Raw genomic sequence first — 13159 nt, forward strand, 5'->3', positions numbered from 1 at the left:
CAATCTAATACGACATTCTAAACGAGCCCTATATATTTTTCTCCAATTAAAACAAATTGCATTATATTATTATTCTAGTAAATAATTGATTTGTTTAATGAAAAAAAAAACATGGAAGAGGCAAAATGTGGGTTTGAAATGTGAGGTGAGTCCACTTGTTTGGTTTGTTATGCATGGAATTTGTTGTGCCCTTTTCTACACTTTAGCTCTGGAGTTTGGTTGTCTTCTCATCCCACTTTTCATGCCCTTGTCCTTCTCTGTCTCTCTCTCCTCTTCTTTCTCTCTCTAGCCCACTTGTATTATGTTAATGCCAATCATGTATCACTATTATTGGCAACTTACTCCAAATTTTGTCCACTTTGCTTCTAAATTACAGCTCTCCTTTTCAATTTTTAATCACTTTCAATTCAAATATAATAATAAATAATAATTGATAAAACCCTCCTATCAAATACCAGAAACAATCTTTTCAAGCCAAAAATAAAAACAAAAGACTTATCTTTTTTATTGGAAGAGTCTTCATGTAGTCACCACCGTTTATGAATCTCAAATTAAATATTAGATTCATTCCCAAACAAAAGTAGATTAATATGATTAATAAAAATTGTTTTTAATTTTGTAAATTTAACTGAATTGCTTTAAAATGAGAATAGGGTCAATTTTAATTAATGTGAAATTTGTAATATTTTACATAATATTAAATCTTAGGAATCATGGGAAGAAGAAAAATACTATTTGTAAAATTAATTCTAATTTATTTTAGAAAATATCTTCAGAAATGTAACATCATTTCATAAGTCTAATTATTACTTACCCCAATTTTTATTGGTTTGGTAGCTGGAATAAAACAAAATATTCTTTATAGAAAAGGTAAAAATGAAAAATAAAAGGTAAAGAAAGGGCTTGAATAATATTTGGTAGATAGTTTGGGGTGAAAATATGAATTATACAAAACTTTAAAACACACAAACAAAAATTGGTTTATACTTTTTTAGTTACATTCCAACCCAGGCCTCAACGAGGAAGAGAGAGAGAGAGAGAGAGAGAGAGAGGCGCTTGTTAGAAGTAGAAGGAAAAACAGGGAAAACGAACCCTAGAAGCGATTTTTGTTTCCATTTTTTTTTTCTTTTAAATTTCAATATTCTCGCTTACTTTTCTCATTGCATATTGAGATCTTGATTCTTAATTCCAACAAGGTACGCTTGCTTCTTTTCATTTTTTTTGTTTTTTCAATAAGGAAATGATTTTTATTTTTTTTTTTATTTTAAAAAAAAGTTTTTTGATTTTGGTTTGGAAGACGAATCTATCTTTCTTCTGTTTCTGTATAAGTCAGCTTCTAATCTTATAGATGCATCATTTTTGTTTTCTGGAATCCCATAGATTATGTTTCAAAGATATATATTTTTTTCATTCTACATTTCTTTGTTTGTTTATTCTCTGTTTGGTTCTTGAGAAAATGTGAGATGGGAAAACAAAGAATGGCTTGAATATTTAATTTCTGATATGTTCAGGTCCAATTTTTGTTTTTGTGGCAAAAAGAAAAACATTAACAGTAAAAATCACCTTATATTGCTCTCTGGGGATTGATACCTTAAAATATGTTTCTGTTTCTTTAGTTTTCTTCATAAAATATAAGGTTGAATTGAGATTGAAGGGGCTAATGTATTTGAAAATTTACTGTGGCAACCATGCCCATTGTGGGATTGACCCGTGTTATATGAGCCAAGGATGGCTCAGTTGAAACATTTTACTAAATTGTATGGTCTTGTATTAAACTTTTTGTAGAAAATGTTTTTGGGGGTTGCATTGTTATGGCACGTAGTTTGGCCTTTTTTTTTTCTATAGTTAGCTGTTTCATTTACTTCTGTCGTAGAATTCTTCTTTTTTTTTTTTTTTGTTCTTGTTGATGTTTGTGTCAATTTTTTTCTTCTTCAAAATTGTTCATTTTTCATGGTTTCATTCTTTTTGCTTTTATTCCCTGTGTAAGTATTGTCGAGTTTACTGTTAGTCTGCCAGAATGCTGATTATGGATTCATTTTATAATGTTGGTTATACTTTTTGCTCCTCAGCTATGGCAAATTCAAAGGGTTCGACTAACTTTAGAAGCTTGATGTACTCTGGAAAACATGCCTTACTTCCTCCAAAAAGTCCATTTCCTAGTGTTTCACCATCATATGCCGATTATGTTGTTAGTCCTGCGGTTGGATCAAAAGCTGTTCAGAAACCTAGAGAAGGAAATTCGCATCACCAACGAACTTCCTCAGAGAGTTTTCTTGCAGAGGAACAACCTTCTTGGCTTGATGACCTTCTTAATGAACCTGAGACACCTGTACGCAGAGGCGGCCACCGACGATCATCAAGTGATTCTTTTGCATATGTAGATGCAATTAATCACTCAAACATTGATTATTCTGCTCAGGATGATTTCAAATATAGGAATTTGGTATCAACTCCTTCTTGGGGATCTCAAGATTTCGATCATCATAAGGATTTGCGACATGCTTCATTCTATGCAGAAATGAACATGGCAAAACAGAAGAATAAAGCATGGGACTCTTCTTTGAATGTAAATATCCCAGGTGGTCTTCCTTCTGGCAAGGATATTATATCTCGTCAGGGTTCAGGATCTTTTTGCATGCCACTTGAAGCAGATGGCCATCCATCTACAGCAAGTGAAAAGCATGACTTAGTTGAAACTAGTTCACATGATTCAAAGACTTCCGACAAAAAGGATAGTCCTGGTATTAGGCCTTCATCTTCAGACACTGATACCAAACGTGCTAAACAGTATGTACCTAAATTGCTTGTTTATTTTTTCATATCTACCACTTACCTGGATGATAAACTTAGCACGATTGCATTATTTTTATGATTTTATTTTTCTGTTTGTTGATTTAGTGCTGCTTTACATAATTTTATGCATATAATCTTAAACATATCTATTTTTAATCAAAGGCTTTAGCTAATCTACTTTGATTCCTATAGGATTATAATAATAGCAACCCTTACGGAAAGGAATGTAGTACGATATATTCGAAACGTTAACACTTTTTTGTTCATAGTTGCTTAACACATTCAAAATGATGATTCTTTTTCTCTATGACTTAATCACATGCAAACGAACAAGGAAAAAGATGGGTAAACTGGCATAAAAGCTTTGGAAATTTGTACTAATGAATTAAAGTTTTTATTGACTAATAGCTATAGGGTCATTGTCTGGACAATTTCTGAGATTTTGGTCCTATCTTTTATAAGTTAATTCTCATCTTCAATTTATCTTTGTACTGCTTTTATTACTTTCTTGCTTTGTGGCTGTATGATGGTATTACATGCATCTAGATTAAAAATGAATATTCAAACCATGTTTGTGAGTTTGAAACAAGATTATGAGTACATTGATAAAATGAAACTCTATTTGTACAGGCAATTTGCCCAGCGCTCACGTGTCCGGAAGCTTCAGTACATAGCTGAACTGGAGAGAAATGTACAAGCTTTACAGGCAAGTATTATTAGTTGGAATCCTAAGAGGGGTAGCTCAAATGGTTAGGCATGTGGTTTGCTCCCACAAAGTTTGAGGTTTGAGCACCTCCTGGGTACCTACGTAGTAATTTTCTGTAGTTTCCTGGTCTCCAACTATTGTAGGATTAGGTGGGGAGCCTTGCTTGAGGAAAAAAAGAATCAGTAGTTGGAAGAAATATGACACAGATCAATCTGGAGTTAAAGACTGGATTTATTTGATGTAGATTTAAAATTTGTTTAATTGTTATTATTTTTCTGGAGGACTCCTTTTGTATCTAGATTCTAGAGACACTTTCCAACACATAATGCTTCTTTTAAGTTTTTAATAGAAAATTGTTTTAATGTTTTTGTTTGTGTGATTCTACAGGCAGAAGGTTCTGAAGTTACAGCAGAACTTGAATTTCTCAATCAGCAGAATCTTATTCTGAGCATGGAGAATAAGGCCCTTAAGCAACGGCTAGAAAGCTTGGCGCAGGAGCAACTTATTAAATACTGTAAGTTTCTTTAGCTGATTTTATTGTTTGAAAACTTATGCAATGTCCTATTTTATTGATTTAATCTGGTTATACTTGAAAATTTGAAAAATGCTCTAGATTTTCTTGGGAATTCTCTGAATGCAACTGAAAACTACTGTTAGGAGTGAAGAACTGTCTATAGTGTGTATGTTGGAGCTCATGCTTATTAAATTAATCATTAGAAATTTGTAACTATCTTTCTGAAAACTCAAAAAACATTGTGGGTTTATGGATGTTTCTGTGGCCTATCTTGTTAATTTAGCTTTTCTGAGGTGCCTTTGGTCAATTGTTAATGCAAAATTGAAATGCTCATGCAAAACCTTGCTATGCATCTTTTTTAATTTCTCTTCTCATCAGCTAAACTAAATAGATAAAGGAGATCATGATTGCAGAAATACGGTGGGGAAATTTCTTGTTTAACTATTTTTATTTTTATTTTCAGTTTTGCTTTGTTTATTTATATATTTATTATAATTTCATTAGATTTCTCTATGTTTTATGTACCTTTTTTGGGTGTCTATATACTCTTTCCACTTGTGGTGCTTTGGTTCCTTTATGCTATGTATTTCAGTTTTGACTTTGAGTAAATCATAAATTGTTAGTGCAAGTGGAAAATCATAAGAATAAGAATGTCAATGTCAATGCTGCCTCTTCTGGGCATTTCTTGATTCTGTAGTTTGCACACAATACATATGGGTACACAAATAAAATGTTGAAAAGCGAATAAGATATATGGTGCCATCTTTTCCCTTGTTTAGTGGAGCATGAAGTATTGGAGAGGGAGATTGGAAGGCTGAAAACCTTGTATAAGCAGCAACAGCAGCCACCTCCACAACAGCCACCACCATCTTCTAGCCACAGACGCACTAACAGCAGAGACCTCGAGTCTCAATTCGCAAATCTTTCTATGAAACACAAGGATTCAAATTCAGGCCGTGATTCTGTGACAGGTCAACTTCGCATCTAGATGTAGTTTGAGCCATGTTCTGCCATTTCTCAGTCCTTGATTAACGCTGCCATATCTAACCAAAATTGTTGTTTCCCTTGTTTGGGATCATAAAGCTAAGCTCACCTTGCTTGATGCCTTCTACCACTTTGTGCATTTCGATTTCAACCGTTTCTTGCCATTTCAGTTAAGTTAATATCTCTTGTGCACCTGGTAGTCGCCGCCAGAATATTCTTCAATTTCGGGCTGGCAACTCACCGGAGGTGGTAACTCAGAACAGCCTCAATATTTCAGTATTTCTGTATTGTTAAGTGATCATAATTGATGATAATTCATAAAATGTTGTATGCTCCAATTTTTCCTTTTTTTTTTCTCTCTTCAATTGAAAATGTCCACCTATTGTGAGGATTCTAAGAGCTGTGGGAAGCTCTCTGTTGTACTGCGTAATGCTTAGAATGTTTATTTGTAAAATGTGTTTAATGAAAGCCATCGTACTAGTGTTTACTCAGATTTCACAGGCTGTTGAAAAAAATAAAGTAAAAATTCTCAAGAATATTTTGAACTTCTATGGTTTCTTGAAAGATGTGGAAATATGATATTTGTAAGGAATACATTTTCCCTCTTTTCTTATGTTTGGTTAGAAAATAAGTTAGTATTGGAGTGACATTTCAAGCGTAATTTTTCACCTGAAATAATTTAAATAAAGGGCCTTTCAAATTCTAATGCATAATTAATTTTTTTTTTACTTAGTTGAATTTCATGAATGGAAATATGTATTTTGTGTTTAAATTTGAGTATAGAGTAAGTAAGATTTATGTCGCTGAAAGTGAATTAAGATATATTTTTTTAAAAAGTCGTGTCTTATATTATGTTAAATCAATTAAAATTTGACATGTTAATTAATTTTTTATTTATAAAAAAATTAAACCTCTAATAAAATCAACAAAAGTAGTTAACATATCTAATATAAAATAGATTAATTAATGTGTTAAACTTTGATAGGTTTAACACAGTATGTGACACTAATTTTTAACAGAAGATTTCATTCCTTTCAAACCATGCTTCTTAAAATTCTTTATGAACTATTTCTGTTATTGAGTTATGTTTTTGTCAATTTTAATTGTACATAAGCAAACATATGACTTACATGATATTTTTTTTGACAAAATCAGTACCTAGTGTAATTTAATTGAAAAGTTATTTATAAGTTTTATAAATTTATTTTTAAAATGAATTAAAATAAATAAATAAACTAAAAATTAATTTTAATTGTATTTATATATGTGATGTTGACGTAACAATGCCACATTAGTATTCATAGTGTCAACTAAATTTTTTGTTGGCCACGTAAGATTGAAACTGATAGAGTAGGCATAACTTAGAAACATGAATAGATTGAAAGAAATTTTTAACTATAAAAAAAGTTCTAAAGGCATGATCTGAAAATGGTAGTACTTCAAGAGTAAAAATCATATTTAAATTAGTTATTCCTTAGAAAATTAAGAGAACTCATTTAAATTTCATATTAATAGTTGTAAATTACCTTTTTTAAAGGTTAATAGTTAAGGATTGATTAATTTTCTTTGTTATAATTAAGAGACAAATTAGTTTTATTTTGCCTTGTATTTTATGGTCTTGCTACATTGTCATAGTCATCATTTTGTAATTATCTTTTCCTAATTCTAATATCGTGGGAATACCCTTAGGTTGTTAGAATTTGTTATAGGCAGACCGCGTATTATATTCTTGTTACAATGCTTCAAAATATTTCTACTTTGTATCAGACTTTATCTATATAAGGAGAGGCATACCTCAACATCATTTGAGCTGAGTAATTTTCTCATTACTAGCTATTTTTTCAACTTGGTATCAGAGCAGTGAAATAGGTGCGTGCCTATGTCGATCAGTGACCAATTTTCGCCCAACCAAACTCCTCCAACAAGAGCATGGACTGCTTCCAGCAATATTGGAACACCACATGTCACAACTACAAATGTAGCTTCAACTAGTATTGCTCACGCTCCTAGTGAACCTTTTGGTAGCAACCTAACACAACCATTCTGAAACTGGATCAAAAAAATTTCATTCTTTGGAGAACTATGGTGTTCACCCTGAAATTTGACCTAATGATGTGGACACCACTTTTGACACGTGGCAAAAAGGAAAACAATTTTGGGGCCCTACCTCCCGAGATTAGGGTGGTCAACTTGAGTATTGGGAACTGTGCCGGTACCTTAGTTAACATTCAGGGGCACCCAGGTAGGCACCAAGATCTAGCGAAGTTGTTTTTGGGTGCTATCCTTCGATGAGTTCAAGCAAGTAGGTTACAATGACCCTAAAATGATGAACCATGAGGCTGAGGATGTCACGTGGACATCCCATGGCTCAACCTAGTTCTAGTAGCAATACTAGATGCCTAGGTTGATATCATGTGCACCGTCTTGCATCAGTTTCGGTTTGCAAAAACTTCTTATGCGCAATCTACTTAGCCATTGCACTAGGATACATGAGAGACATGCCCCAAACAAGTTTCAAACATTGGAGATAAGTCTATAAGAAACTACACCCAACACTCTGGAACCCCAATGGATGCCCAAGTTGACATATCGTCGACATGGGCGACACGGCGACTAGGGTTTAGGTTTTTGGGAACTTTTTGGACCCTAATTCCTCAAATCCAACGAGGAACAATGCCAGGACATGAATTTTCTTCAGTGACACCCCAAAGGAGGCCAAATCAAACTATGGGCGCCTAGGTTGACATTACAACCTAGCACTAATTTCACTTCACTGAGTAATGCCAGTGCTAGTTTGACAAAACTAAAATCCATGGAGTAATTTTTACCAAAAAGAAGATTGAACATCAACGAGATGTATTTTGGAGCTTTGAACTCTGTCTAGTCACCCAGTGATAGCCCCTAGGTCACATTAGGTGCCAGGTCAACATAAGGTGGCCGGTGGCACTTTGGTACACTTTTCCAGGGAAGTCTCCCAAAAGTTTTCCTTATTTTGTTCAATGATGAAGATATAAGTGCTTTCAAGGATCAAATGAAACCACCAAGAGCCCAGTTGAAAATATGGGTGACTAGTGTGACATTCACCCAGTCATTAGGCACCCAGGTTGACATGTTCTACATGAACATGTAGTTTTGTCAATTTGATTGTGACTCCGTCTCAAGCATTGTTCTTATTTTCTCCCAAAATAGGATCTAAGACTTAGAATCAGAAGAAAATATCATCCAAGTAGTGGTTCAGCCCCTAGGCAGTGAACCACACTGGGTGCCTAAGTTGACATTGGTCTAGGGCTCAGTGTTTCATCCATCAAACGATAATCTATCTCAGGCATCGGTCTTATTTTGCCACCAAAATAAGATTTTGATGCTTCCGTAAGTCAATATCTCATGTACATGTGTCATGCGCAAGTCCACAGACACATATGAGACTAGTGATCACCGGTGATAGTTGTTATAGGTGATCATTTGGGCAACTCCCGCGTGCGTCATGTAAAATTGCCGAAGAGACGGTGAATAACGAGTCAAAGAATGAGCTAAGGAAAGCTTTTGCATCATCCGAGCATCTATAAATATGCTTAAGACCCCTAAAACCAAATTTTAACGTCATTCTGGGTGCCCCAAAGTCAACTTGGCCGCCCATCTATGAATTCCTAGTTTTTCAACACTACACACTGCTCATTAAAATGGCCATATTTTACTCAATTTTTATTCAAATAATGCAGTTCAAGTGGAATTGGAAAGCTTTATTCAAGATGGATCTAAGCTTGTCTAATGTCCTTTTCACGATTTTAACTTTTTGGACCTAAAAATTAGTTCGTGAGCTCGACTGTGAATTGCATGAATTTTCCAGCGAGTTTTGTACAAATTTTCTATTATTTTATTATAATTTAGTTGGACCTCATTCCTTATAAAAGAAGAGCTCCTCTAGCTCATTATTCACACTTTCTATTCTCTCTACAAGGTCATAACTTCTCTTTCCTCACTATTTCCCTCTCTAAAAATTGTGAGGTGAAACTAGACTTAGTAATTTTTTCTCTAGTTCTCTTGTAAGAAAATGTATTTTTACGATAATAAAAGCTCAAAGTAGACATAACTCCATTAACATCATGATATGGAGAGTGAAATACTATAAAATGTGGTGTTCTCTTTATTTTTCATTATTTTTCCATTTGCCACTATTTCAATGTCAACATATGATGTCCAGCATAGTTAGGGGCCATCGTCTAGATTACTATGTGATTGGTACTCGTGTGAAGCCACCAAAGTTTGTTCCAAGTGTCGTCAATAGAGATGGTGATGAGAAGATTGGTTTTGGGGTTCAATTCACTTCGGTCTTCGAACAATGGATCGTACACGAACAACTTCCAATGGGCTGGCTGTATGGATCTATTACGGAGGAGATTGTGACTGGGGTGATGGGATCTGAAACTTTTGCTACCCTTTGGAGTGCTCTTGAGGCGTTGTATGGAGCTTACTCAAAGGAAAAAAGGATGTAAGTTGACCAAGTCTCTCATGGCCTTCGACAATCCCCTAGAGCATAGTTTGGAAAGTTGAAAGCCACACTTCTCCAAAGTTGACTGCTCACTATTTTTCTATAAAACCTAGAGTTCTATCATCATGGTTGTTATCTACGTTGATGACATCATAGTCACTAGGAATGATACAAAAAAAAAAAAAAAAAACTCAAACAATTCACTCAAAGGATGAATAAGATATTTTTATCTAAAAGACCTTGGTTCTCTTTATTAATTTTTGAGAATCGAGGTTTATAGAGACGATACGAGGATGTATCTTACTCAATCAAAGTATGTGGAAGACCTCCTTACAAGGATTGAGATACTCCATCTTAAATTTCATCCAATGCCTATGACAATAGGAAAGGTTTTATCACAATCTGATGGAGAGACTTTGACAAATGCCACAACCTACATGAGTATAATTGGTGGCTTGCAATATTTGACACACACCAAACTTGACATTAGTTTTTTCGTGAATAAGTTAAGTTAATTCCTGCACACCTACTAGAACACACTGGAACACAATTAAAAGGACCTTTTGTTGTGCTTTGTGCCCTAAATAAAACTCTATTTCAATGAAATCTTTATCATTTAATTATCAATAAAGAGACAGAAGTATTTTCATCACTTATTTAGTGTGTCATTTGGTTCATGTTATCATTTATATGTTTATTTGATTTATAAATTCATCCAGACCCTTATTACATCGATATTCTTGTTTATTGTGTCGTCAGCACAGTGGAAAGTAATCAAGATTATGTGATTAAATGTATTCCTAGATTTATCAGTACACAGGGTTTAAATGATATGATAATCTACAACATAGTTTACTTGCACCTTGGATAAGTGCTATGTGTTTTCTAGGGCATTGGTTAAAGTAAACCTTGGGTTGGATGCATGGAGTATGCATTGGAAGGGACCGATATTGAACTTGGATTAGATATGATAAATTTACTGTAATATCTATTCAATTCAATATCACCTAGTTGATCCTAGATCAAATGATCTTAATCCTGACATGGTTAGGTTCGATCTCAAGAGTATTATTCATGTTCTTTGATTTGTTAGTTAGGCCTACTTTTTGTTCAGGGTGACACGTACATTTTGGGAACATGGTAGTGCAATTGAGTGGGAGCGCTAATCATAGATATGGAATCTATAGCTTCTATCTGGATATAGAAGTGAAATGATGATTTCCTTCGAGCTTGGCTAAACAAAGATAAATGGTTGAGTACTCATTTCAGTGATTATGTTAGTTCACTAAAATATTATTTATAGGTAGTTAAGTATTTTAAGGATAAAATTCATTAAAGGGTGTAACGGTAAATTAATCCCTATACAATGTAAATCATCTATAGAGGATCATTGATTATTGGGATTATAACAATGGATAACTAATAGCGTATCTATATCGTGGAACATATCGAGCGTTCTATATAACTGAGAGTGCAATTCCAAGTTCTATGGTGGATGCAATGAGGAATTAATAAGTTAGTGAATTTAATTGGTAAATTCTAGATCTGCTTATTGGATGCTCGGATATATAGGCCCATGGTCCCCATACTAGTTGAGAAAATACTACTTGTAAGACTCAGTTAATTGATTTTAATTAATCAATTATAATTCTAAAATTAGACTATGTCTAGTTTATGATTTTTCACTAAGCTAGGGCTTAATTATGAAGAAAAGAGATTTTAGGGTTTATTTGTTAATTAAAAGACTTTATTAAGTCTAATTAATAAATATGTTAAATGGGAATTTTATTTAATAATTAATTTTAATTATTAAATAATTAGATTTGGCATTTAAGTGGTTAAATTGGAAAAATGGCATTTTTGAGAAAATAAGATAAAAAATTAGAAAAATGGCAAAATTGCAAAGTGGGGCCCAGTATCCATGGCCGGCCACTTGGGAAGAAATTTACCATTTTATTTTTTTTATTATTTTAATGCTAAATAAATTTAACCTAACCCTAAGTGGTTTCCTATAAATAGGTAGTGATGGCCTCAAAGGAAAAGATGATGAAAACTCTTTCCTTCAGTAAAAAATTTGAGCCACCTTCACTCTCTCTATTCGAAACCTTCTCCCTCTCTTTCTCTCTTCAAAACCGAAGCCCTATAGTGAAAAGAGTGAGTGCCCACACACATCAAATGGTACTCAATCATAGTGTGTAAGGCTGTGAAGAATCAAATTTCAAGAGAAGGAGATTCGGACTCAGATCTTGATGATACTCTACTACAGAAAGGATACAAGGGTTAGAGATCTGAGTGGAAGGAGACATTAAATTCTGCTGCAACCACTGTAAGGTTCCTGAAACTTTATATGTGTTTATTTCATATCGTTTTAGAAGTCCATGTTTAGGATGTTAAAAACATACTTGTTAGTAATTCTAAATCTTAGTAAAATAATTCCAACACTTTTGTTATGTGAAAAGTACACCCCATCTAGGGCTACATGTTAAACCATGTGAAAGACTCACTTTGAAAGGTTTCTCTGATATGAATTGAGCGTGTTTCCATGATGATAAGTGCCTGTTGCTGGATATTGTGTATATTTTGGTGATACACTTGTTTCATGGTCCTCGAAAAAGTAATTTGTTGTCTCTCGGTCAAGCACATAATTAAAATACTGTGCACTAGCTTAGGTGACATCTAAATTCTCCTGGATACAAGCCATGCTCAATGAATTTGGTTTTAGTCTACCAGCTACTCTAATTATGCGGTGTGAAAATATGGGAGTCGCTGCGCTTGCTTCGAATCTACTTTACCATGCTCATACCAAATACATCGAGTTGGATGTTCATTTTGTTCGTAATAAGGTGCTAGTCAAGAAACTTGACATTCATTATGTACCATCTTCAGACCCAATAGCTAAATGCCTGACCAAGAGTCTTTCCACAACACATTTTCAATTGTTAGTTGACAAAGCTTGGTATGGTGTCCTCCCCATTAAGTTTGAGAAGAGGTGTTAAGAATTGATTAGTTTTTTTTGTTATTAAGGGTCAAATTAGTTTTTATTTTGCCTTGTATTTTGTGGTCTTGCGGGCCGCTACATTGTCATAGTCATCATTCTGTAATCATCTTACCTTGATTTTAATATCATGCGAATACCCTCACACTACAAATATTTTACTTTTAGTCACAATAAAATCTGTGATTAAAAGTATAAAAAATTGTGATTTATAAATAATAATTCTTATGTTGTGATTAAAAAATTCGTAGCTAAAAGTATTAGTTATAAAAATTAAATTTGTTGTGACTAAAATTAAATTTGTTGTGACTAAAATTAAATTAGTGATATCTTGTATATAAATACTTTATTTTGGTTATAAGTAACTTTCTGTTGTGACTAAAAAATTATATCAGTATATATAATATTTTTTAGTGTCTAATAGTTAGAATTTGTTATAGGCAGTCCATGTATTATATCCCTGTTACAATGCTTTTAGATATTTTTACTTTGTATCAATTTCTCTATATAATGAAAGGCATATATCAGCATCATTTGAGCTTATCAATTATCAATTGTTATTTCAACTTTAATAACTTAATTAATTTAACAAGAAAAACATATTACTCGATCAAAGCTCTTTTAACTCCATTAGTCATAACCTAGACAGCTAATTTCCATCTTTAAACTGATCATATA

The 13159-nt window shown here is 33.4% G+C and overlaps 1 protein-coding gene across 1 annotated transcript; it reads left to right on the forward strand.

Annotated features, from left to right (window-relative positions):
* Positions 1-877: 877 nt before the first annotated feature.
* LOC115725489 (uncharacterized protein At4g06598) lies at positions 878-5488 on the forward strand. Its single transcript, XM_061117312.1, has 5 exons — positions 878-1196; positions 2070-2787; positions 3424-3503; positions 3891-4013; positions 4793-5488. The coding sequence occupies exons 2-5, from the start codon at positions 2072-2074 to the stop codon at positions 4999-5001; spliced, it is 1128 nt and encodes a 375-aa protein (XP_060973295.1). The 5' UTR covers positions 878-1196; positions 2070-2071; the 3' UTR covers positions 5002-5488.
* The last annotated feature ends 7671 nt before the right edge of the window (positions 5489-13159 follow it).

Source organism: Cannabis sativa, chromosome 6 (genome assembly GCF_029168945.1).
Source record: "Cannabis sativa cultivar Pink pepper isolate KNU-18-1 chromosome 6, ASM2916894v1, whole genome shotgun sequence".
NCBI lineage: Eukaryota > Viridiplantae > Streptophyta > Magnoliopsida > Rosales > Cannabaceae > Cannabis > Cannabis sativa.

What these genes read in the sequence shown, in the direction of transcription:
- LOC115725489 (XM_061117312.1), top strand. Translation starts at nt 2,072, where the DNA reads ATGGCAAATTCAAAGGGTTCGACTAACTTTAGAAGCTTGATGTACTCT. An exon ending in GATACCAAACGTGCTAAACA is followed by an intron (nt 2,788 to 3,423) that starts GTATGTACCTAA and finishes CTATTTGTACAG; the next exon opens with GCAATTTGCCCAGCGCTCAC. An exon ending in GGAGCAACTTATTAAATACT is followed by an intron (nt 4,014 to 4,792) that starts GTAAGTTTCTTT and finishes TCCCTTGTTTAG; the next exon opens with TGGAGCATGAAGTATTGGAG.